The sequence below is a fragment of the Camarhynchus parvulus genome, chromosome 2 (genome assembly GCF_901933205.1).
Source record: "Camarhynchus parvulus chromosome 2, STF_HiC, whole genome shotgun sequence".
Classification (NCBI taxonomy): Eukaryota; Metazoa; Chordata; class Aves; order Passeriformes; family Thraupidae; genus Camarhynchus; species Camarhynchus parvulus.
This window is the reverse complement of record NC_044572.1, coordinates 1,256,631-1,280,601: the sequence shown is the minus strand read 5'-3', so window position 1 is coordinate 1,280,601 and position 23,971 is coordinate 1,256,631. Positions and strand designations below refer to the sequence as shown.

General features: G+C 48.6%; 1 protein-coding gene across 1 annotated transcript in view; it reads left to right on the top strand.

Moving 5' to 3' along the window:
- Window positions 1-23,971, top strand: part of PTH1R (parathyroid hormone 1 receptor) — a 93,176-nt gene that overhangs the window by 57,112 nt on the left and 12,093 nt on the right. The window contains exons 5-8 of the mRNA XM_030943339.1: window positions 9,349-9,443; window positions 11,870-12,056; window positions 15,421-15,574; window positions 22,607-22,667. Coding sequence (XP_030799199.1) covers window positions 9,349-9,443; window positions 11,870-12,056; window positions 15,421-15,574; window positions 22,607-22,667 — 497 coding nt within the window. The remainder of the gene's footprint in view (window positions 1-9,348; window positions 9,444-11,869; window positions 12,057-15,420; window positions 15,575-22,606; window positions 22,668-23,971) is intronic.

Sequence of the window (23,971 nt, the reverse complement as noted above, 5' to 3'; positions counted from 1 at the left end):
TTTCCTGCAGCTGCCATGATCCCATTCCTGAAGGGATCTTGGGGAAAATTGGAGCGGTCTCAGGGACGCTCAGAAGTGGTTGGAGGTTGTTCCATGGCATTGAGACTCCCTCTGCCGCAGCAGGAAATCATTTTGCTGCCAGGTTGTTATCAAAAATTCCAATGTTTTTGTGGCTGTCTCTGGGAGGGGATGTCCAAACACACGTGGAGTCAAACCCAGAGCAACTGGTCGCCCAAGCTGGGAGCGTCCAGCCTGGAGAGGAGAAGGATCCAGGGAGAGCTCAGAGCCTCTCGAGGGCCTGGAGGGGCTCCAGGAGAGCTGGAGAGGGACTGGTGATAAGGCATGGAGGGACAGGACACAGGGAATGGCTTTAAACTGAAGGAAGTAGATTTAGATGGGACATTGGGAAGGAATTCCTGGCTGAGGGGATGGAGAGGCCCTGGCACAGGGTGCCCAGAGCAGCTGTGGCTGCCCCTGGATCCCTGGAAGTGCCCAAGGCCAGGTTGGAGCTGCCTGGGACAGTGGGAGGTGTCCCTGCACGTGGCAGGGAGTGGAATGGGATGATCCTTAAGGTCCCTCCCCACCCAAACCTAACTGGTATTCCATTATCTTGAATTAATTCTGATGTAGTCACAATTTGGAAACAGCGACACGGTTCAAAGTTGGAAAAGGGTTTAAAAAATAGAGAGGGTCTGGTGTGCTCCAGGGAAAAAAAAAAATTAATAAATTCGTGAGCCATAAATTTACAAAAATTCAGATAATGATAAAATAGCAGTTGCCAGAAATTTCCTACCTCCCCATGAGCCAGCCTGGGGCTCTGTAGTGCTGGAAGTCTGGAAGGAATTCCATGCTAAGGTGGCAGCAAAGCTGTCGCTGGTGTCCCTTGGGAGGATGTGACCTCCTTGTCCCACAGAGAATGACATTCCCACCCACACGCACCTGTAATTCCCAAAGAATTTACCCAAACCCTCTGTTTCTCCAGTGGCTCTTGGAAGAGTCCCCTTGGACACGGGGCATGGCATCAGGAGCTGATCAGCTGCAGGGAGGATTATCCCAGACAGCTGGAGATAAGGATCTAACCACAGCTTCCTTGAGGATCATCCAGGGGCCCTTTGGGACAATGTTTTAATTTTAAATTTAACCACAGAATAGGGCTTTTTGGACTTGGGTTGTTTTTATTTGGATTTTTTGTTTGGGTTTTTTTGTTGTTGTTGTATTTTTTTTTTTTTTTTTTGGGTTTTTTTTGGTTGGTTGGTTGGTTTTGGTTTTCTGTTGTTGCTGCTTTTTGTTGTTGTTGTTGCTTTTTTCTCCTTAAGAGTGAAGCAACTCATGAATGCAATGATTGAGGAAAATAAGGAAATGAGGGAAAGGAGGAAATGAGTTCTTTGAGCTGCTGAGTGTTTTCTCACATGTGGACGAGGAGTAGAAGGTTGTGTGCACTGTGTGCTGCTCCAGCCACTCCAGCAAAGGCCTGGATGGCATTCCCTTCCAGAACCAGTTTGGTGGGATTTTCCCAGTTCTTAGTGGAAAGAACTCTTTAAGTCCCAGACTTTTCTGGGAAGGTCCTGGAGCAGGTGTTGGGGTCATGGAGCACTTTGATCAATGCACAAACTTTTGACTTCTCTGAAATCATCTCCCCCATCCTGCTACCCTAAGCCGCACCCTGGGGTGGGAATTGTCTGGCTGATTTCCAAGATTTCCCCCAGGGAAACGACATCCTTCCTTTTTAACCTCCCACTGGCAGGATTTGTCAGGGTGACTTGCTAAAGGAAGGGCACAAACAACAACAGAGCTGCCCATTCTTTTTTTTTTTTTTCCCACCACAATGAAGAAGTGGAGACTTTCCACCTCCAGGGTGATTTAAAAGGCTGAAAGCAAAATCTCCTGTGGTGGGTTTGATGTGCCTGACTCTGTCTGCGTCCCCTGAGTGGTCACAGGGTGTGGAGTCTTTGCTTCTTTTTGCCAGGGTTGGGGTTAAATGTACGAGACAGTATTTCTTGTTGGGACTCAGATGTTTATCAGTTCTTATCTGTGTCACAGTCTCACAAACCCTGAGCTCTGCAGCACTTCACTCTCACAAACTAAACATGGAGCCCCATCTCTCTCTCTACAAGGCCTTTGAAGGATCAACTGTCCAATTAAGAAATGACACCGAAATTATTTTCACTTTTAACCCAATAACCAACCACCCGTGGCTGCAGTGGGGACTTTTTATCCAATTACACAAAACCACCCAGAGCCATGGAGGAGGAGGAGGAGAAGGGAAGAAGGAGAAGGAGAAGGAGAAGGAGGAGGAGGAGGAGGAGGAGGAGGAGAAGGAGAAGGAGGAGGAGGAGGAGGAGGAGAAAAAAAAAAAAAAAAAGAAAGAAGATGAAAGTGAAGAAGAAGGTGAAGAAGGTGAAGAAGAAGGACCAGCCCCCACCCCAAAACCTCCACCTTGCTTTATATCCATTACTTTATTCTAAACCCTTAAACCCTGAGTTTCCCACCCTGTGATCTCACACACTTCTATCCAAACTCCACACCCACAATCCCAGTTTTGGAAGCTTCTCCACGGCCTCAGGTCAATGCAGTGTTCTCTTGGGGGTCAGTGCCTGGCAGCGCAGAAATCTGAAATTCTCAGCAACCAGGGGTCCAACAACAGGGGAGTCACAGCTCAAGGGACTCGGGCTGTGCTTCCCAGCAGAGACATTTACAGGAGGTGTCACCTCATTTTTGTTCTCAACCTCTTGGAAAATTACTGCTCCTCATGAGCTCTCCCTCAAGGAGCTGTTTTATTAACCCATCCCAAAATCTCAGTCCTCATTATCCTGTTGCCAAAGCTGAGGCCTCTTTTGCCAAGAATTTTCCATCATAGCTACAAAGGTGAATGGAATAATATTTATTATTAAGACAAATTAAAGCATCATCACTGTTCAGATTAAATGACCAGGCTGGTCTTACTTGAAGTGGTGCTTACCTAGGACAAAGAACACGGAAAAAATTGATGTTTCTGCCAGCTTTGAAATCGTGTCTTCATCAACAAATGCTTTTTAATGGCATCTATTTATCAATTTTTATTCTTATTCTAATTATTAACTTTATATTTGCAAGAGGTTTCTTCCTCACCTCAGCGATTCTGTGCCTTGTCACAGAGTTCCCTGAGTTTATCACAGAGGTGGCTGAATTATTGTGACAATCCAATTATTGTGAATTATTGTGACATCCTCTGCAGGTCTCTTGGGCCTTGGGCTATGAAAACCACTCTGGAAATAAAAGAGAGGGGAAAAAATGTTATTTTCCCCTCAGTGTGCTGATGCCTTTAGTCACAGAGAGCACACAAGGCCTCTTGTCACACTTCAATGTGGCACTGCAGCCCTGGGATTAATAAACCTTCCTTTGATATCTCTTTTTCATGGAGCAGATTTTCAACAACATCTCTTTATTATTATTATTATTATTATTATTATTATTATTATTATTATTATTATTATTATTATTATTATTATTATTATTATTATTATTGTTATTATTATTATTAGCCTTGTATTTGCAAGAGGTCTTTTCCTCGGCCCTGCCCTCAGTGATTCTGTGCCTTGTCATGGAATTCCCTGATTTTATCACAGAGGTGGCTGAATCCTGGGGACAAATGAAGCACTATCTGTGCATCCTCTGCAGGTCTCTTGGGCCTTGGGCTATGAAAACCACTCTGGAAATAAAAGAGAGGGAAAAAAATGTTCTTTTTCCCTCAGTGTTCCGATGCCTTTAGTCACAGAGAGCACACAAGGCCTCTTGTCACACTTCAATGTGGCACTGCAGCCCTGGGATTAATAAACCTTCCTTTGATATCTCTTTTTCATGGAGTAAATATGTCCAGAGATGTCAGAACAGGGGAATTTGGCCACATTGAGCCGTTGTCTTGAGCGAGAGATGGTTTTCTATTATTATTTCCCTCCCTGGGGAGCAGCATCTTTGCGTCACCACCAACAGCTGCATTTACCCAAGGTTTTGCCAGGAGATCGTGGCTGACTCCGAGCAGATGCAACCAGAGGGAATTTTAAGAAACTGGGCTTTTAGAAAAAAAAAAAAAAAAAAAAGAAAAAAAAAAGAAAACCAACTGTCTGTGGCTATAAATATATGGATTTGCTGGCTATCTCTGGAAATAGGCCTGAACCTATAGATAGCTGGAGATATCCACACCTAAATAAACACCACGTGCGTGCACACATCTCCAGCCAGGGATGTTTGTTTAGGTGGGGAGTTTTCCCATTTTAGCCATGCTGGGATAATTTTAAGATTGGCCAAAGCAGCAAACAGAGGGCCCCAGAGCAAGCTGGTGTCCTGCCCCGAATAAATGGGGATTATTCCACACAGAGCAGCTCGGAAACCGCTCTCTGCAAAGAGCAAAGTGTGTTAAAGCCATCAGAGCCTGCAGAATTAACAGCTCGTAACTGCCCGGGGAGCTGCAGCTCCTGCGCTGCTTCCTCAGGGAAAATTACCACTGCAGGATGGGAACTGACAGCCCTGGGGGCTGACTCCTCCTTTAGCCAGGTGGGATGAAGCAATGCAGGGAAGTGTTTCCTCAAATTCCTTCCAGATAACATTAAAGAGGAAGTGAACAATCAGCTGGCAGGGTCCAAGGCCACGCTGGACAAGGCTTGGAGCAGCCTGGGACAGTGGGAGGTGTCCCTGCCATGGCAGGGGTGGCACTGGGTGGTCTTGTCCCTCATGGCAGGGTCATCTCCCACTGTCCCAGGCTGCTCCAAGCCCCGTCCAGCCTGGCCTTGGGCACTGCCAGGGATCCAGGGGCAGCCACAGCTGCTCTGGGAATTCCATTCCCATGCCTCACCACCCTCCCAGCCAGGAATTCCTTCCCAATATCCCATCTGAATCGATTCTCTTTCAACTTGAACCCTCATCCTGTCCCTCCATCCCTTGTCCCCAGTCCCTCTCCAGCTCTCCTGGAGCCCCTCCAGGCCCTGCAAGGGCTCTGAGCTCTCCCTGGATCTTCTCCTCTCCAGGGGAACATCCCCAGCTCTCCCAGCCTGGCTCCAGAGCAGAGGGGCTCCAGCCCTGGAGCAGCTCTGTGACCTCCTCTGGATTTGCTTCAGCTGCTCACCATTATTGTGGATTTGTTCTGTTCCCACACTTCTTCCCTAAGCACCCCTTCCAGGCCATGAAGGAGATGGGGAGCAGATTTAAAAGGACCTCTGGCCAGGCCCTTCTCCTTTGTTCCCTGAATTCCCTTAAAACCAGGAGGGAGGGTGACCTGTATTCCTGGAGCTCCTGAATCTTTGGACAAAATGCAGCAGAAATTATGAGCGATGAACCTCAGGCAGGTTTTTAGCCCATTTCTCCCCAGATTCCACACAACCACAGACTGTGAATCCCTTACCTTCCACACATCCAGCCAATAGCAGCAGGATCATTTTTCAGGTCACTTTTTCCAACAGCGGCAGCAGCAATGGCATGTTTGGGTCAAAACCCAGGAATTTCCCCCACTCCCATCTCCCCCAAAAGATCAGGGATGCCAAACACAGCTGGTCTTAAAGCAGGTCCAACCCACGCTCTTCCCAAGGGTGAGCTGAAGGGTGAATGGGATCTCCACCTCCCTAAATCCCAGGAAAGGGGAGTCGGAGCCAGCAACTTGGGAGGTTGGCTCAGCTTGGGAACCACCACCACCAGCAGGACGGGCCATGCTCAGATCCAGCCCCAATCCTGTCTTCATCTGCTCCTGCTTGTCTGTAGCGTGAGGGTTTGACGGCTTCCCGGGAACTCGGAGGGGCCTGGAGAACCCGTCCCCTTCCAAACACAATGGGAAGGGCCCAGCGTGTTGCGGGGCTGCTTTATCTAAACCCCATTGTTCCAAGCAGCAGTCCTGGAGCTCTCTGGGGTCCTGGGAAAAGCAAACAACTTTGTGGAGCCTCAAAGTGACGGCACAGGAACGGGTTTGGATTGTTTCATCCCCAGTTTCCACAAAGGAATGTCAGCAAAGTGTCAGGCGTTTGCAGCAGGACACGGGCAGAGGTTTTAAAGTCTGTGGAGGAATTAAAAAAATTATCTGGGAGATGTTTTGTTCATAATTTCAATTAACCCCGAGGTGCCATCCTCATTCCATGCCTATGGATTTGGTCTGGAAATAGAATCCGAGAATCCTGGAATGGTTTGTGTTGGAAAGAATGATTTTTATGGACATGCGTGTCTAAATTGGGGTGTCTGAGAGTAAATGGGAGTGTCGGGGGCTAAATTGGGGGTCTTTTGTGAGAGCTGATCCCAACCTGGGAGGATTTAAGAGCCTGGAATCTCTGTGGATGAGGGGAACAGAGTCCTGCAGGAGCAGGGTCATCAACACTCAAAGTTTTCCCTGAGGCTTTGGAAATCAGTGCCTTCTGTGAATATCCCATTTTGTGAATATCCCATTTATCTTTTTATCCAGTCCCATTTTCCTGTTAAAAAAAAATACAAGAAAAGCAAGGACAGAGATTTTCTGGCTTTGTTTATCACTCCAAGCAGCAAACCCCTGATTCCAAATGTGTCCTTAACGACATCTGAATCTGCAGCTCGCAGAAACTTTGCAGAAATTCCATCTGGGAAATCCTTACTTATGCTTCCCTGTGCTGCTGTGGATCCCTCCCAGCTTCACAGCCCAAGTGCTGCTGGTGTCTCACTAAAGGGGAATAAAAAGGATGAAAGGAAAAATTTGGATGCAGGGCACAGCTCCGTGAAACTCAGGATAGGATTTGCCACCAGAAAATTCCTGCTCTGTCTGGTTTTCCTTTTCCTTTTGCACACATGGCAAGAGTTGAAAGAGGGGAGGGTTCCTGCAGGAATCTAATTCATGGAATCCTGGAATCCTGAATCGATTGGGGTTGGAAGGGACCTTAAAGTCCAGCCAGTTCCAACTCTATGTCATGGGCAGGGACACCTCCACCAGCCCAGGTTGCTCAAAGCCCCGAATATTCTGATTAAATTATAATTCAATTGAATCACATTGGTTTAATCATCACACTTTATAGACCAGGATCTCGTGGCAACGCCAGGTTTGGCCTCTTCCAACAAGGGATGACCAGGGATGGTCAGTGTCTCCTCAGGGTGGATTTCCAGGAGACTTCCAGGGAACTTCCTGGAGTGCTGGATCTCCAGGTTGTGTCCATGGCTTGGCCATCGTGGCCTTTGTGGTTTTCTGGGAATTATTTAACTTCCCATCCATCTCAGCTCCCTAAGGACAACCCTCAGACCATGGAGATCATCGTTGCAGCTGGCAGATCATTCAATATTTTCCTGCCTGGAGGATCTTTCCTGGTTGTCCGCTGTGGTTTTCATGGAGCTGGGATCTCCCTCAGGATACATGGAACTCCTTTGGAGATTTTGTCCCCTCGTGGGTAAATCCAGGGAGGAAAAGCTCCTGGGAACTCCAAGTGAGGGAGAAGTGGAAGTGGAGAACCTCAATTTTTTGCTCCAAGGGGTTTCCCCAAGGATCTGAGCACCACCTCTAAGAAATCACATTTCCCGGGGGCTTTCCAGAGTGACTCCAGGTGGGATTTGGGGAACCTCCTCCAAGGAGAGCTCCAGGAGAGGCTTTCTGTGTCTTGGCTCTTGGTGCTCAACCTCCTTTCGAAGAGAGGCCCTGTGGTCAATCAGAGCACCCCACTTCCCAAAACCTCCTGCCAATCCAGAGGCTCTTCCCAAGGACATTCCCGCCCATAGGAACGTGGATCTTCCCAGTGAAATTTCTGAATGGGGCTCAGGGATGTTTTGCTAAGGCCTCACGATTTTTGTTTTACTGAAAATTCCAACCTTGGAGTGAGATTATTATTACTATTAATTAATTTTTTTTTTCTATTTCATTTTTTACTGTGGAGGGAAACATTTTCCAGCTCCAAGAGGATTCCAGCTTGGCAGCAGGAAAATCACACCAGGGTATTTTTCCCTAAAAGCTTTGAAATCTCTTCTTCTTGGCTTTTCAGGGCCTGCTGCCTGCACAGACAGATCTATAAAAATCTATAAAAATATCCCATAAATACGCACAGACACACTCAGTAAATTAATATTGGCAAGGGCTTCGCTCCTCCAGCGCAAACCGCAGAGAAACATTCCCAAATCTGCGGATTCTGATGTAATAGGGCTGAGGTTTGGCATTCCAGGACAGCGTTCCAAGCCTCAAATCCCAATCAGAGCTGTCATTCAGAGCCCAGCATTCCTGACGTTACTGCAGCCCCGTGGGCAGGGCGAGGGAGAGGAGGGAATGAGGAGAAAGATGCTGAATTGGTTGGGTTTTTTTGGGATTTTTTGCTAAAATCAGGCTGGGAATGGCAGGGCAGGCTGGGATGGGAGCAGGCATTTTAACCCTTTCTAGGGATCCCTGAGTTCAGCTGCAGGATCAAGGCAAATATCCTGATATTTAATGGAAACCTCAGGGTTTCAAGGCCAGCTTTAGAAAATAACAACCTAAAACTTCCTAAACTATTAATTATTAAGAACTCTTCTGTGACAGAGCCTTTTCCAATGGGCTTTTGGCAAGCTCGGGTTGTGTCTGGATTGGATAACCACAGGCAGAGGCTGCTTGGGATTTAAAAAAGGGAAAAATAAACGCAGGTGATTTTTTTCCTCATATCCCATAGCCAAAGTATTTCCTTCCCCTGTTTTCTGGTGTGGGTTACGCTCCCCCAGGCTGGACATCAGTCATCCAGCAACAGCTAAATTGTGAAATTCCAGCACAATTCCCAGCTCAGCAGGCATTTTGTCCAGGTGAAAATTCCCAAGTGATCCCTGGACACGGCCAGGAGTTTGTAAAGCGCTTTGGGTTCCTTTGGGATGAAAACTCTGTGAAATTCCCAGGCATTGGATTAACCCCACTCCATCATTAATCCCTTGCCAAATTCCCAGCTCAGCAGGCATTTTGTCCAGGTGAAAATTCCCAAGTGATCCCTGAATTGGGCCAGGAATTTGTAAAGCACCTTGGGTTCCTTTGGGATGAAAACGGCACAAAACTCCCAGGTATGGGATGACCCCCACTCCATTGTTAATCCCTTGCAAAATTCCCAGCTCAGCAGGCATTTTGTCCAGGAGAAAATTCCCAAGTGATCCCTGAATTGGGCCAGGAGTTCATTGGTTTGTTGGAACCACTCTGGGTTCCTTTGCGATGAAAATGCCCGCGAAACTCCCAGGTATGGGATTAACCCCACTCCATCATGAATCCCTTGTGAAAATCCCACCTCCCCACCTCAGGGAACACAAACCCCGCTTCCCAAGCTGCCAAAAAAGACGGGATTCCCGAAGGATCTGGGCTCTGCGTGCTGCCAGGGTTGTGTGGTGCAGGAGGGCCGCGTTCCCCATGTGACGCTGTTTTCTCCATCGTTTCTGCTGCAGGAGGTCTTTGATCGCCTCTATTTGATTTATACTGTTGGATACTCCATCTCCCTGGGATCCCTCACAGTTGCTGTCCTTATCCTGGGATACTTCAGGTAGGCGGCTCTGTTTTTACCTAAGCAACACCGGAGAAGCCGCGGCTTTTTCCGGAAGGATAAAACTGGGGTGGAACAGTTCAGGAAGCCACCAGAGGTGGTGGCATCTGTGATTTGGGCTGTTTTAGGGTATCCCAGAGCAAACTTCCTGCGGGATGGTGGGTGGGATGTTGGAACTCCTTCCGCTTCCCTCAGGTGGAGTTTTCCAGCCCCTCTTTGTAGCAAATGGGAAGAGGAGCATCTCCAGGAATCCTTTGGAATATTGTCCAGGATTTTCTGTCCCTGTTGTCCCTGCAGGTGACTGGCTTAGCTTCAGATGGCTGATTTGCAGAGAAATAAGATTCCCTGAGGGAAATCCCTAAGTCTGAATTTTCATGAAGGATAAACCAGTTGAAAGGGATGGAAAACTCCCAGGCCAATTCCTCCAGTCTCCCCACACTGCTGCTCTTCCCAGGGATCCAAAACTGACCCTCCTGACTCCATTGTGTCCCCTCCCTTCCCAACAGCCCTTTGAAGGGATTTAGACCCCTAAATGCCACTTTGAACCCTCATTATCCATTCCTCAATCCACTGCTGCAGCTTCCATCCCTGGAAGTGTCCAAGGCCAGGCTGGACAGGGCTTGGAGCAGCCTGGGATCGTGGAAGGTGCCAGGGTTGGAATGGGATGATATTTAAGGTCCCTTCCAGGCCAAACCATTCTGAGATTCTTGCTGGCACAGACAGCATGGGACGGGAGGGATTAAAGGTGTCACTCACATCCAGGGATTTGTCCTTTGGGAATGTTCTATCTGGTGACCCCATAGAGCAGGGTGACCCCAAACCCCGAGTCCCAGATTTGCTTCCCTTCAATGTATGCTCGTGTCTTCTCCTAAAAAACCAGCAGGACCTGGACAAGAGCTGGTGGGGGCCAGAACAGCCACGTGGTGTCTGCAGAGGGATTTGGGAGGCTTGAGCCAAGCCCCGGACACGGAACACTGGGAATGAAATGTGTGGCTTTGGGCTCTGAAAGTGCTCAGAGCTCTCAGCAGACAGCAAAAGGTGTCGGGGGGTTTGCTTGGACAGCAAATCCCAAATCCGTGACAGACCAAATCCAAAGGGCACTGCAGATCCCATTCCTCCACCACACTCCTGTTCTCCCAACCTTTTCCCTCCGCTTCATTTCCCACTGCACGCTGGCAAGGTTGTTAAAATATTCCATGCCCACATGTGCAAGAGAATTCCTGCTTTTTCTTTATCCATATCTTTATCGCACTTCATTTCCAGCCCAGACCACCTGGGCAGCAGTGCTGGAGCATCTTTATCCCAAGGATCAGAGCAGCAGCAGGGATCAAGCCAGATTTTATCCTCGATAATCCAGAGATTCATTGACTCCCTTTCAAATGCAGGGAACAAAGCCAATCCTCATTCAATAAACCTCATCAGTTCCATTTGGTGTAATTTGGATTATAAAAGCGCAGAGAACAGCTGGTGTTGTTATCATAACGTCCTGCAAAAGGGATAAAAAACCAGCCTTTAATTAGTGCCGATTATTGGGATTTAAGAGGAATATAAATCCATTCATAAATCCAGGCAGGGCACCAGAGCTCCAGAGAACAGAGGGGACCCCAAGAGGTCAGTTCCTTCTTCCCCAAATCCTGATTCCTGATTCCAAAATACACCTCTTCCTCCTGGTTCTGACCCATTCACCTCTCACCATCCCCAAAAAAGCTTTTTCTCCAAAAAGGACCTTAAAGCGCTTTACAACTGGGATTTGTGGGGTCACTGCTGCCACTGCTGGGGTGGAGCCCAGACTGCTCCAAAGGATGGCATTTACAGCAGGAAAACAGGGACAACAGCCCAGCACACCCGAGTTACTGCTGGAGTTGCTCCTAAATTGAGCTGGACAAAAAAATTAATAGTTTACAGGAAGCTCTGCGAGGTTTCCAGTGGCCCCAGGTTGTGGAGCCTCTGGAATCCAAGGGCAGGAGTGGATTGGAGAGTGGGAATGGCTTTTCACTGCCACAGGGCAGGGTTAGAGAAGATTTTGGGAAGGAATTCCTGGCTGGGAGGGTTGGGAGGCCCTGGCACAGGGTGCCCAGAGCAGCTGTGGCTGCCCCTGGATCCCCTGGCAGTGCCCAAGGCCAGGCTGGACAGGGCTTGGAGCAGCCTGGGACAGTGGGAGGTGTCCCTGCCCATGGCAGGGGGTGGAATTGGATGGGCTTGAAGTCCCATCCATGCCAAACCATTCCATGATTCCCCGAAGCCCCTGGAGAAGGTATCAATCCACTTCCCAACCCCATGGGAGAGCAGGGAGCCGTGACCCTCGCTCTGCTCCCCATGGGGACACGGTGCCAGTGGGAGGAGCTGGGGCTCTGCAGGGCCAGAAGTGACCCCGGCTCCATCCAACAGCTGGACTGAACTTCCCAATCCTTCTTGTCCTCTTCCAGACGTTTGCACTGCACTAGGAACTACATCCACATGCACCTGTTTGTGTCCTTCATGCTGAGGGCCGTCAGCATCTTCGTGAAGGACGCGGTCCTGTACTCCGGGTCGGCCCTGGAGGAGATGGAGCGGATCTCCGAGGAGGACTTGAAATCCATCACGGAAGCACCTCCAGCGGATAAATCGCAGTTTGTGAGTATTCCCAGAGCAGTGGTTTTCCAGGATTCCTGTCTTTGTCCTCTCTGTTCAACACTTACCCTCTTTTGGGGAGTTTCCCACCCTACTCATCTTTCACAGCCTCTTCCCGTCCTTTCCCATTCTCAACCCATTGGTTCAGCGGGATTCCCAATTCCTGAACTAAGGAAAAGCTGCTCCCGTGGCAGGCAAGGTTGATGGTTTGATTCCCACCTACGTTCCCCTGATATCCCCTGGAATTTATGGCTGTGGAAGCATTCCTGACCATCCCAGCACAAGGCACATCCAGCCTGGCTCACAGCACTTCCACGGATGGGGAATGCACAACTTTTCTCCCTCCCATTTGGAGAAAAAGACATTTTGGAAGGGAAAATGGGGGAGGATGTGGTGTCGCAGGAAAGGGTGGGGCTCATCTGCAAAGAGGAGGTGGTGTCCATGAGAGGGACCTCAGACAGAATCATTGAGTCAGAAAAGAATTCCAAGGTCATCCAACCTTGGAATTGCTGGTGGGTCCCCAATCCCAGCCTTGTCCCCAGCCCAGAGCACTGAGTGCCACCTCCAGGAATTCCTCAGACATCTCCAGGGATGGCAACTCCAAACCTCCTGGGGCATCCCCTTCCAAGGCCTGAGCACCCTTTCCATGGGGAAATTCCTTCTGGTGTCCAACCTGAGCCTCAGGCTCCATTTATGGTTGGGTTGGGTCAATGCAGTCAACCCAGGCAGACGAGTCAACATCCCAAAAATAAAAATGGAAGTGAGGTCAGTTGGACTCTTCTCCAAAATTCCATGGGGGTTTCACTGTATAGAAATCTCTGGTGGCAATATCTGCATTGTCCGTGTGCTTGGAGGGATGAAACCCATCCTCACATTTCCCACATCCTAGAGGTCTCAGCTCTCCTTATTCATTGGTCCTCTTATGGATTTCCCATGGAAACCCAGGAGTTTGTAAAGCGCTTTGGGTTCCTTTGGGATGAAAATATCGCCAAACTCCCAGGCATGGGATTAACCCCAGTCCATCATTAATCCCTTGGCAAAATTCCCAGCTGAGAAGGCATTTCATTCAGGAGAAAATTCCCAAGTGATCCCTGAATTGGGCCAGGAGTTCGTTGGTTTGTTGGAACCACTTTGGGATGAAAATGCCATGAAACTCCCAGATATGGGATGATCCCAACTCCGTCATAAATCCCTTGGGAAAATCCCACCTCCCCACCTCAGGGAACACAAACCCCGCTTCCCAAGCTGCCAAAAAGATGGGATTCCCAAAGGATCTGGGCTCTGCGTGCTGCCCGGATCCTTCTCACCTTCTCACTTCCCACAACTCCTGCCAGGAGGGGACAGCCGGGGGGGTTGGGCTGTGCTCCAGGGAACAGGGACAGGAGCAGAGGGAACGGCCTCAGGCTGGGCCAGGGCAGGCTCAGGGTGGGCACAGCAGGAATTTCCCCATGGAAAAGGTGTTCAGGCCTTGGAACTGCCCAGGGAGGTTTGGAGTCGCCACCCGTGGAGGTGTCCAAGGAATTCCTGTCTGTGGCACTCGGTGCTCTGGTGGGGATCAGGCACAGCTTGGACTCGATGGTCATGGAGGTCTTTTCCAGCCTCAGGGATTCTGGGATCAGCTTCCTGCCTGTGGATTTGCTTGGCTTCTCAAGTCTTTCCCAGTGCTACAACCAGGGACCAGCAACACCCTGTGAAAAATCAGAGGGTCTGGGAACGTCCCACTGCGCATCTGAGTGTCCCAGCTGGAGCTTTGTCATTGTGTTCCTTTCCCAACCCGGACATCCGTGTCATTAATCTACAGAGTCTCACTCAACATGCTCCAAAACTCTCATTTTTTTGGAAACACAAAATGTTTCACTGCATTGTTTGGTGTTTCTCCTCTTGTTGGGCTCATTATAAGGAATAATTAGGATAATCTATGGCATTCTTTGGATATTAGCATTTAATGGCATTTCCCACTCTTTGGAATTGCAAGGCAAATAAGCAATGAAGGGGACAATGAATGGATTTCTGTTGTTTCCAAGCAAAGTGGGAACTTTTCAATTAATGCCTCACATTCCCTGCGTGAGGCAATAAATATAAAAAATAAATACAGAAAATATTATCAAACCTAGATGAGGATTTTTTATAAATATAAAAAATATTACTTAATTTAGGAGGATTTTTAATTATTCGATTTTAACTCCCTCTGTCTATGAAAGAAAATGAGTGTCATGTTTGCATATCTTATCAATATGCAAATATATGTCTATATTGATGTATATATTGATGGACAAAAAATTAACAAAAGAGCTGTGCCAAGATAAAAAAAATCTCTTTTTATTTCCAAGGTATTATTACTGGTATTTTGTGTCAGTCCTTTGTATTCCTCTGAAAGGAAGGGACAGCACAAAGATGGACCGAGGGATGTGGCAGCCACAGAATTCCTGGGAAATCCCAGACTCCAAGGACATCCACACTGACAAGAGCTGGCTTTGTACTGATTCATCCCAAAGTGGCACCAATATTTTGCAGCCTGTCTCTACTGGAGCTGAGAAATTGGGAAGAAGGGTGGCTTTGTCCAAAGGGAATGTTGGGCCACAGTCAGGGGTTTGCTCCCAAAAAATCAAAGTATTTCAGCTCAGTGTGGAGCAAGAGCTCAGCTTAGGAGCCCATTTAACTCCACAGTGTCCTGGAAGTCTTTCCCCAATCCCCCATCTTGCAGCTCAGATGGGACACCTTGGAATTTCCAGGGAAAATCCTCCAGATCCCGTTTGCCCTTGGAACACCCGGCTCTGAAAGCAGCAGGAGCCTTCCCAACAGTTCCCAGTTGTTGGGGACAGACAAACAGCCCTGGAGGATCCTGATGTGGACATCTGTGACAGGGTGGGGTGACTCCATCCCACCTTGGTCTCCCCATGAGCTGAGGAAGGAGTTGTAATTCCAAGTGCTGTGGCTTCAGCAGGACGCCCAGACCGGGACAACTTGGCCAAGGGCCTTTGGCCTCCAACATGGACAAGGAACACGGGGAAAAGATGAAATAGAGGGAGAGATGAAACACAGGGAAAAGATGAACCCCAACTGCTCTAGGAAGCGTGTGAGCCCCTCATCACCAGGTTGGGAGAGAGCAGGATCAGGCCATCATCGTTTTTCTCTACTTCTCAACTCACCTGCTGTAGGAGAAACCATCTTTGGCTCAGGATTTTTTTCCCAACAGTTCATCTTTCCTGCTCTTCCACAAGTTTTCCCCCTCACAAAAACCCCCTGAAACTGAATTTTCTGATTTAATTCCTTCCTCCACCTTGCTCCCCACCCCACCTCATTATGTTTTGCACAGCGCAAGAATTTCACCCCGTGTTCCTTCTCTGTGCTTCTGTGGTCGCTGCAGGTGGGCTGTAAAGTAGCTGTCACCTTCTTCCTCTACTTCCTGGCTACCAATTACTACTGGATCCTGGTGGAAGGGCTCTATCTCCACAGCCTCATCTTCATGGCATTTTTCTCAGAGAAGAAATATCTCTGGGGATTCACATTATTTGGCTGGGGTAAGTCATGGCTGCTCCTGGAAGAGCCTCCGGGAGGTGGTTCCTGAAGGAAACTGTGGATGTACAGAAATTTGGGAGAGGGGATGGAGGCAGGATGAGCAACTCTTGCAAGGACAGGCTTTCCATCCTGGGATGTGATAATTTTTTTGTGGGGAGTTTTGAATAAGTTAGAGATGGGACTTTTGAGTTTTGAAAAATAGGACTTTAAAAAAAAATCACAAGGCCTTTAATTATAAGACTTTTTAAGGAGCTATTGATTAATAAAACAGTATTAATAAAATATTTATATTTTAAAGTTAATATTTTAATATTTTACAGTATTAATATTTACAGTATTAATATTTAAGTATTACAGACATATTACAGTATAAACTTTCTTAGTTAATTACATTACACAAACTCATAATACTAAATTCTAATCTTTTTGTTTACTTCTATAACTACTTTCATTTCTTCTATATCTTAAACTCTAAAACTCTAAACTTTATTTTACTTAGTTTAATGTGTCTTTACTTTAAACTATAAATCTACATTTTATTTTTAATACCTAAATTTAAAAGCTTTTTCCAAAGTCTTAAATCAAATCCCATGTTTAACTCTAAACTTTGACTTACGAATTCAAAATTCTAATAATTCCTTATATTTCGAATTCCAACACTGGGAAGCCTTTATCATTCCGGAATTGTGGTGTTACCATTCTGGAATTGTGGTGTTATCATTCCGGAATTGTGGGGTTATCATTCTGGAATTGTGGTGTTACCATTCTGGAATTGTGGAGTTATCATTCCGGAATTGCGGTGTTTCCATTCTGGAATTGTGGTGTTATCATTCTGGAATTGTGGGGTTATCATTCCGGAATTGTGGTGTTACCATTCTGGAATTGTGGAGTTATCATTCCGGAATTGCGGTGTTTCCATTCTGGAATTGTGGTGTTATCATTCTGGAATTGTGGGGTTATCATTCCGGAATTGTGGTGTTACCATTCCGGAATTGTGGTGTTTCCATTCTGTAATTGTGGGGTTATCATTCTGGAATTGTGGGGTTATCATTCCGGAATTGTGGTGTTACCATTCCGGAATTGGGGTGTTATCATTCCGGAATTGGGGTGTTACCATTCTGGAATTGTGGTGTTTCCATTCTGGAATTGTGGGGTTATCATTCCGGAATTGTGGTGTTATCATTCTGGAACTGGGCTGTTTTCACTGTGGCTCTCCCAGGCTCTCCAGAAGGATCAGCCCAGGATTGGAGACGCGGCACAAAGAGCCAGGGAATCCCAGGATGGGTTGGGGTTGGGAGGCACCTCAAATCCCATCCATTCCCACCCCTGCCTTGGCAGGCACACCTCCCATCATCCCAGGTTGTTCCAAGCCCCAAGGTCCCACCTGGCCTTGGACACTTCCAGGGATCCAGGGACAGCCACAAATCTCTGGTGGTGCCTCACCACCCCCAACATTTTGCCACCCTTCCTGGGCAGGAAATATGAGGGCTAAATTTGGGATGAGACAGCCAATTTCAGGGATTTATCCCCACCTCTTCCCGGGATCTCCTGCTGAGAAACCAGTGCTGAGTGGAGGGGCAGAAATCTGTGTGAGGTTTTGAGCATCTGCTCCCAATGAGAGCCCCAAGCTCTGATTTCCTCCCTCAAACCTCAGCTGGTTCAAATCCTTGAGGCCTCCAGAGCCTTGGAACACCACTGGAAACCTGCAATTTGTGGGGAAGAGTTTTTTATTTTCCTTTTCTTTCAACTTGGGCATCTTTTCCCTGAGTAACGAGAAAGGGGCGGGATGTGGGTGCAGGGAAGGGGCTCATTAGGAGAAGACGTTTTGGGCACGCACATTTCAGAGGAGAATGGGATTTCTGTTCACTCCTGGCTTTAATTTTGGCTTCCCAGGAGTTACGAGGTGCTGGGACAATAAAACAACTGCCCACAGTTGTCCCGGAGCCTGGAGGTTGGGAGGAGAACAGGGAATGTTTCCGATGATCCCTGAGGATGTGAGGAAGGATAATGGGGTGTGGGTTTAAACAGAAATTAGCAGGAAAACCTGTCCAGAGGTCCAGGGGGGCTGTGGTTACCTGGCACAGCCCCACTTCCCAAATTCCATATCCCAAATCCACCTGGCCACATCCTGACTGCATTTTTAGGACAAGGTTGAGGTGTGCACCACCCCTACCCCCGTTCCAGAATGAGATTTTTATGGAAAAAAGTTGGTGGCTCTCCCTAACGGTGGAGCTTGGAGCAAGGCAAGGAACCCAGAACCGAGTTCATGAAGGGTTGCAGATTTTTGGGATTCAATACTGCAGGGCAGGGCTCTCTCCAGCCTTTCTCCTTCCCCAAATGAGGAAGAAGCTGCCTCCAAACCTCCTGTTCAGCTGCTCCATAGGTCAGAAACTGCCGGTGCTGACAGATGATAAAGATGGGAAGTGTGAATATAGAAATATTCCAAAGTGGGAATCCATCTCTCAGGAAAAGCCTGGTCCTGGACAGCTGGAAAAATGTTGGGAAAATCAACAAATTAAGAGACATTTGATGGGGTTTGGAGCAACCTGGGACAGTGGAAATTGTCCCTGCCCTTGGCAGGGGGTGCAATGAGATGGGATTTCAGGTCCCTTGTCACCCAGATCATTCTGGGATTCTATTTTGGGGATTTGGCATTTCTTATCTCAGCTGCTGAGGGCCGGAGAGGGCTTTGGATGGCACCTCTTTGCTAAAGCAAATGAACAAAACCCCAACTAAATTAAATTAGAAAAGAGAAATAAACTCATCTTCCTCCAAACCTTCAGGCTCTGTAAAAATTCCCTCTCAAAAAAAAAATAACATTAAACTGCAAAGAGCAGACTTGAAGAAGCAATTCCCCAGAGGGAATTCGGGAGGAGAGGGAAGCAGCTGGAAAATAATGCCATGTGTTTAACAAGCAAAACCAAAGGGGAAAAAGCTGGGACGGGCAGGGATTGCTCTCGTTAGCTCTCCCAAGCTCTGCCAGGGAATAATCATTTTATCAGAGCGACCACAGGGCTGGAGTCACACCTGTCACAACAGCCAGCATCCCTGGGCTTCCAGGAGCCTGAGGCTGCCCCGTGGAAATTCCTCTGGAATGAGAACACACAATCCCTCCGGGGGCAGTCGGGATTGCTTTGTTTGGATTGAGATGATGATGTCCACACAGGCACCCGCTCAGGCGGATTGTTTGGATAATTTTTGGGCACTGGAAAGGGCAAACCAATCCAGGAGCCACTGGAGACAGTGGAAAAATTCCAGTTCCCTGCAGCGGGCACTGGATCCTGCCCACACCGCAGCAATGAGTGACAGGGAATCGGGGATAAATAGTTATTCCACAGAAAAGACGGATTCGCCCCCAAAACTGGAATATCCTGGCAATAATCAGCATTGAATTTGTCCTGCCTGGAAATCTCCAAGGTGGAAACAGGGAGCGAAAATCACCCTGAAACATCTTATTTCTGGGAAAAGCGAGACAAAGAGCAATTCTTTGATGTCATCTCCATGGATTTCTGTCCAGTATTTTCAATCCACATCCTCACTGGCACAAGCTCCATCAAAGTCCTCAACTCCCTTCTTCCAAGGGAGACCCTGCTGATGGAAAGGAGCTCATTCCATGCCAGCACCCACCCAAAATAAATAAATAATGACATTATGGGCAACAATAAATCCCTTGGGAGACTCCCAGCTCCCTGCAGCTGTTTTTTGAAGGAAGTTTAGGAGCCATGACCAATAGCCAGGAAACCCAAGCTGATTCCATTGGCGTTTTCCCTTCACACCACGTTAATTCCCACACACACGGCTGGGCTGCCCTGGATTTCAGCAAATTGGGGATTGCAGGGACACCTGGAAAAGATAAAAAGGATGGTGGGAGGTGCCCCGAAAATCCATGATGATGATGAACCCTGCATGTTTATCCAAGCAGGAATAATCCTGCCCTGAAATATATGTACCAAGCAGGACCAGAGGCCTTAAAAGTATTCTTGTTATTCCCATTAAACATCAGGAAAAAGAGACACAGAGGGACTCATAAAACACAGGCATTGTTCCTCAGAGAAGCTTTTAAATCCCAGGGAATTGAGACCAGAATTCCCAGACCTACACAAGGTCTTTATTCCTAAAGTCCCTTCCAGCAGTCGCTCCACATGCATGAAACCCATTTTTCCAGCTGCTGGGAGACACAGACACAGGAAAAGCCCTCAAGGGGGTGGGGTGGGGTGGCCAGCAGAGCTTTCCCATTTTCCGGCTGCTGGGGAGATTCCTGACTTTATAGCACCTGCATTGTACACACTGTGTGTGTGGCTGGAAATGCACAGCGCATACAATGTGGATTCTGTACAAGTCGCTCACAGCACGGCGGGGGCTGGGCTGGAGTCAGGGGGCACATCCATCCATGCATCCATGTATCCATGCATGCATCCATCCATGTATCCATGTATTCATGTATCCTTATATCCATCCATCCATCATCCATCCATCCATCCATCCATCCATCCATCCATCCATGTATCCATCCATCCATCCATCCATGTATCCGTGCATCCACCCATCCATGTATCCATTCATCCATCCCTGTCCCCATCCATCCATCCATCCATCCATCCATCCATCCATCCATCCATCCATCCATCCATGCATCCATCCATCCATCCATCCATCCATCATCCATCCATCCCTCCATCCATCCCTCCATGTATCCATCCATCCATCCATCCATCCATCCATCCATCGCCCATCCCTCCATCAATCCATGCATCCATGCACATGTTGGGGTTTTTAGGGATAACTGTTTTCCCCTGGGTGTTTTATCGTTGCTTGGGACCTGGAAGTCGGCACAGGGTTAGCAAGAATGGGAATTGTGTCTCTTCTGATCAGGACAGGCAAGAGAGGAACAGATTCCTGTCAAGTATATCCAAATCTCCAAAAAAATCCATCCTTCAGACTTAGAGCTTCACTGTAGTGGGAATATCCAATATTCCATGGACAGCCTTTCAACATGGCAGCTCCTCAGTGGATATAAACTGAAAGAGCACCAAAAAATTCAATCTGTTTAAACCTTGGATGGTTTTCCAGAGCCTGGAATGGGTGGATGGCAGGGAGGAGGAAAGAGCTGGTGCCTGTCACCTTCCCTGAGCCCTCACTTCCCTCTCTCCAAGTTCCCAGTGCGACAGGTCAAGGATTTTCTTCCCAGTGCCAGCAGCACAGGGAATTGTGGAGCGGGATGAATTCCTTATAAATGTGGCTTTGTAGGAGCGCTGGGCCTGAGTGAGGCTCTGTGTTTAATTATTTATGCTTTCTTATATTACCTCGGCATTCCCAGCTCCCAGCCTGGATAAGGGCCCCGTTGTCCCCGGGTTTGGGACACAGCCGTCCCTGCTCCACACCCCGCGGCCAGGAAAACCTTTAAGCACCCTAATGAGACTTAAGTGCATGCTGAAAGTTAAGCCCAGGCTTATCCCCGAGCCCCAGTGAGCTTAGACTGGGAACAGCCTCTTCACAGTCCCCGCTGATAAATGTCGCCTTTATTTATTTTTTAATAATTTTTTTTTCCACCTGAAAGGGGTCATTCTTCCCAAATTTGTGGAAGCTACTGTGGATTGGATCCTGCTTTTTAAGGGAAGCCAGTAGGGGACTCAGTTGTACAAATAACTGGACCCTAAAGAAAAATAAATACAAGGTTGCATTTGGATATTGGGGAATTTTTTTCCACATTTCATAGGGAAAAGATGATCGCCTGGGGTAGCTGTCCTGAAATCAAGATGGTTCCTTTGGGAATGAACCTTTGGCTGGATATTTTGGAAGCATAATTCTAAATTTTAGCATTTCTCTGCTTCGTGCAGCAGCTCTCTCGTATTTAACACAGCTTCCAACCCATCCAGGGATTTTCTGGGAGAAACTGTCGGAGCCTGACTCCTGCTCTACCTTTCCTTGATGTGAAGGAAGGGAGGAAATATCTTGGAGAAGGTGTGCTGCATAAAACCATTGGAATCATGGAATCATGGAATAGTTTGGGTTGGAAGGGTCTTGAGGATCATCCCATTCCACTTTCTACCATGGGCAGGGACACCTCCCACTGTCCCAGGCTGTTCCAAGCCTCATCCAACCTGGCCTTGGGCACTGCCAGGGACCCAGGGGCAGCCACAGCTGCTCTGGGAATTCCATCCCAGCCAGGAATTCCCAATTCCCAATCTCCCACCCATCCCTGCCCTCTGGCACTGGGAGCCATTCCCTGTGTCCTGTCCCTCCATCCCTTGTCCCCAGTCCCTCTCCAGCTCTCCTGGAGCCCCTCCAGGCCCTGCCAGGGGCTCTGAGCTCTCCCTGGAGCTTCTCCTCTCCAGGGGAACATTCCCAGCTCTCCCAGGCTAGCTCCAGAGCAGAGGTCTCTGCTTCCCATGGGATGAGTTGGCCAAAGCCAGTTTCAGTCTCTCAGGTTCCAGCACTCTCAGGCCTCAGAGATCATCGAGCCCAACCATCCCCAGCACTGCCAAGGCCACGCCTGACCATGTTCCCAAGTGCCACATCCACAGGGATTTAAATCCCTCCAGGGATGGGGACCTCCCCTGCCCTGGGCAGTCCCAATGTGTAACAGCCCCTTCTGGGGGAGGAATTGTTCCAAATTTCCAACCCAAACCTCCCCTGGCCCAGCCTGAGGCCGTTCCCTCTGCTCCTGTCCCTGTCCCCTGGGATAAGATCCCAAATCCCCCCAGCTGTCCCCTCCTGTCAGGAGCTGTGCAGAACCACAAGGTCCCCCCCTGAGCCTCCTTTTCTCCAGGCTGAGGCCCTTCCCAGCTCCCTCAGGAGTTTTCCAGACCGTTCCAGCTCTTTCCCTTCCTCAACACACTCCAGCCCCTGAATGTCTCTGTTGTGAGCCCCCCAAACTGAGCCAGTTCAGCTCTCAGATGTGAAAGCTCAGCCACAATTATGCCTGAATAATTAAAAGCTGCTCCTCCCACCTTCCCCTAACCCACTCCACCTGGAATTTTGGTGCCGGAGCCCTCGGTCCCCGCTGACCTCGTGTCCCCTGTGTTCTTTTGCAGGACTCCCTGCTGTGTTTGTCACAGTGTGGGCCAGCGTCAGAGCCACTCTGGCCGACACAGAGTAAGTGCCACTGGGTTTCCTTCTCTCCCTCGTACGTGCAGAGTTTTGTGGGATTTATGGGTGAATCCAAAAGGAGAAAGAGCCAGGCAAAGCTGGAATTCTACTCTGACGTCATTAACTTTTGGAGGAGGACAGTGGATGGAAGGGAAGGATAATTTTTCCTTTCTGTTTGCAGGATCCAATAAATGGGAATACCTGCAGTTGTTATCCCTGGGGATAAAGGGACTGTGTCACAGCTGGGCAGGGACAAGACAGGGATCCTTAAAATCCCGAATGAGCAGGAATGAATTTGGGACTCAGCAGCTGCAGCACAGCCAGAGAATTTGGTGGTGATAGAACTGTAACTCCTCCATGGATTTTACGATCCTAGGATGATTTGGGTTGGAAGGGACCTTAAAGCTCATCCCATTCCACCCCTGCCGTGAGCAGGGACTCCTTCCACTATCCCAGGCTGCTCCAAGCCCTGTCCAACCTGGCCTTTCCCCCAAAACTCACAGGCTTGACCACACAGGAACTTCCATGTTCCCAGGATCCTCCCTCTGAGGGTCCCTGGGCATTCCCAAATGGCTCTGCCTGGGAAGGCACTACTTCCCAAAGGTGATTTCAGCTCCAGGCTTGGGCGGGTGGACCGGCAGAGCTGCTGAAGGGTGACACATCCGTGACACCAGCTCATCCTCACAGAGTTCCAGGGAGCACTGGTGGCTTTCCAGCCTCGCCTTCCCTGAGGAGCTGGCCTGGGAAAACTGCCAAAGCCACATGGGGGTTACCTGGATCAGATATGGAAAAGCTGTGGCATTCCTGCTTCCAGAGCTGGAGAGAATTCCAGCAGAATAATTAACACTGGAAACACAGGAGTTTCCAGCAGCTCTTCCAGCGGCTGCTGGAAACTCCTGGGAGCAAATAGAGCCCGTCCCTCCTTGGCAGATGGAGGATTGCATCCCAACATCCCAACGTCCACGTCACCAACCGGCCCTCCCAGTCCTCACTGGGATAAGGACTGAAGGTGGATGGAGATAAAAGATTTTGGGGGATTTTGGTTGAAGGAAACCCCCAGGAAGTGAGTGTGGAACCCCAGCATTGTCCCCATCACCACCTGTCCCCATGGGAAGTTGTGCAGGTTCATTCCAAGGGGAAATCATGGAATGGTTGGGTTGGAAAAGACGTTTAAATGTCATCTAATCCAACCCCCTGCCATGAGCAGGGACATATCCAGGACTGAAGAGGCCCACAGGGAAACTGAAGGGATTATTCATCAGGAACTGGAGGGACAGGACACCGGGAATGGGTTCCCACTGCCAGAGGTC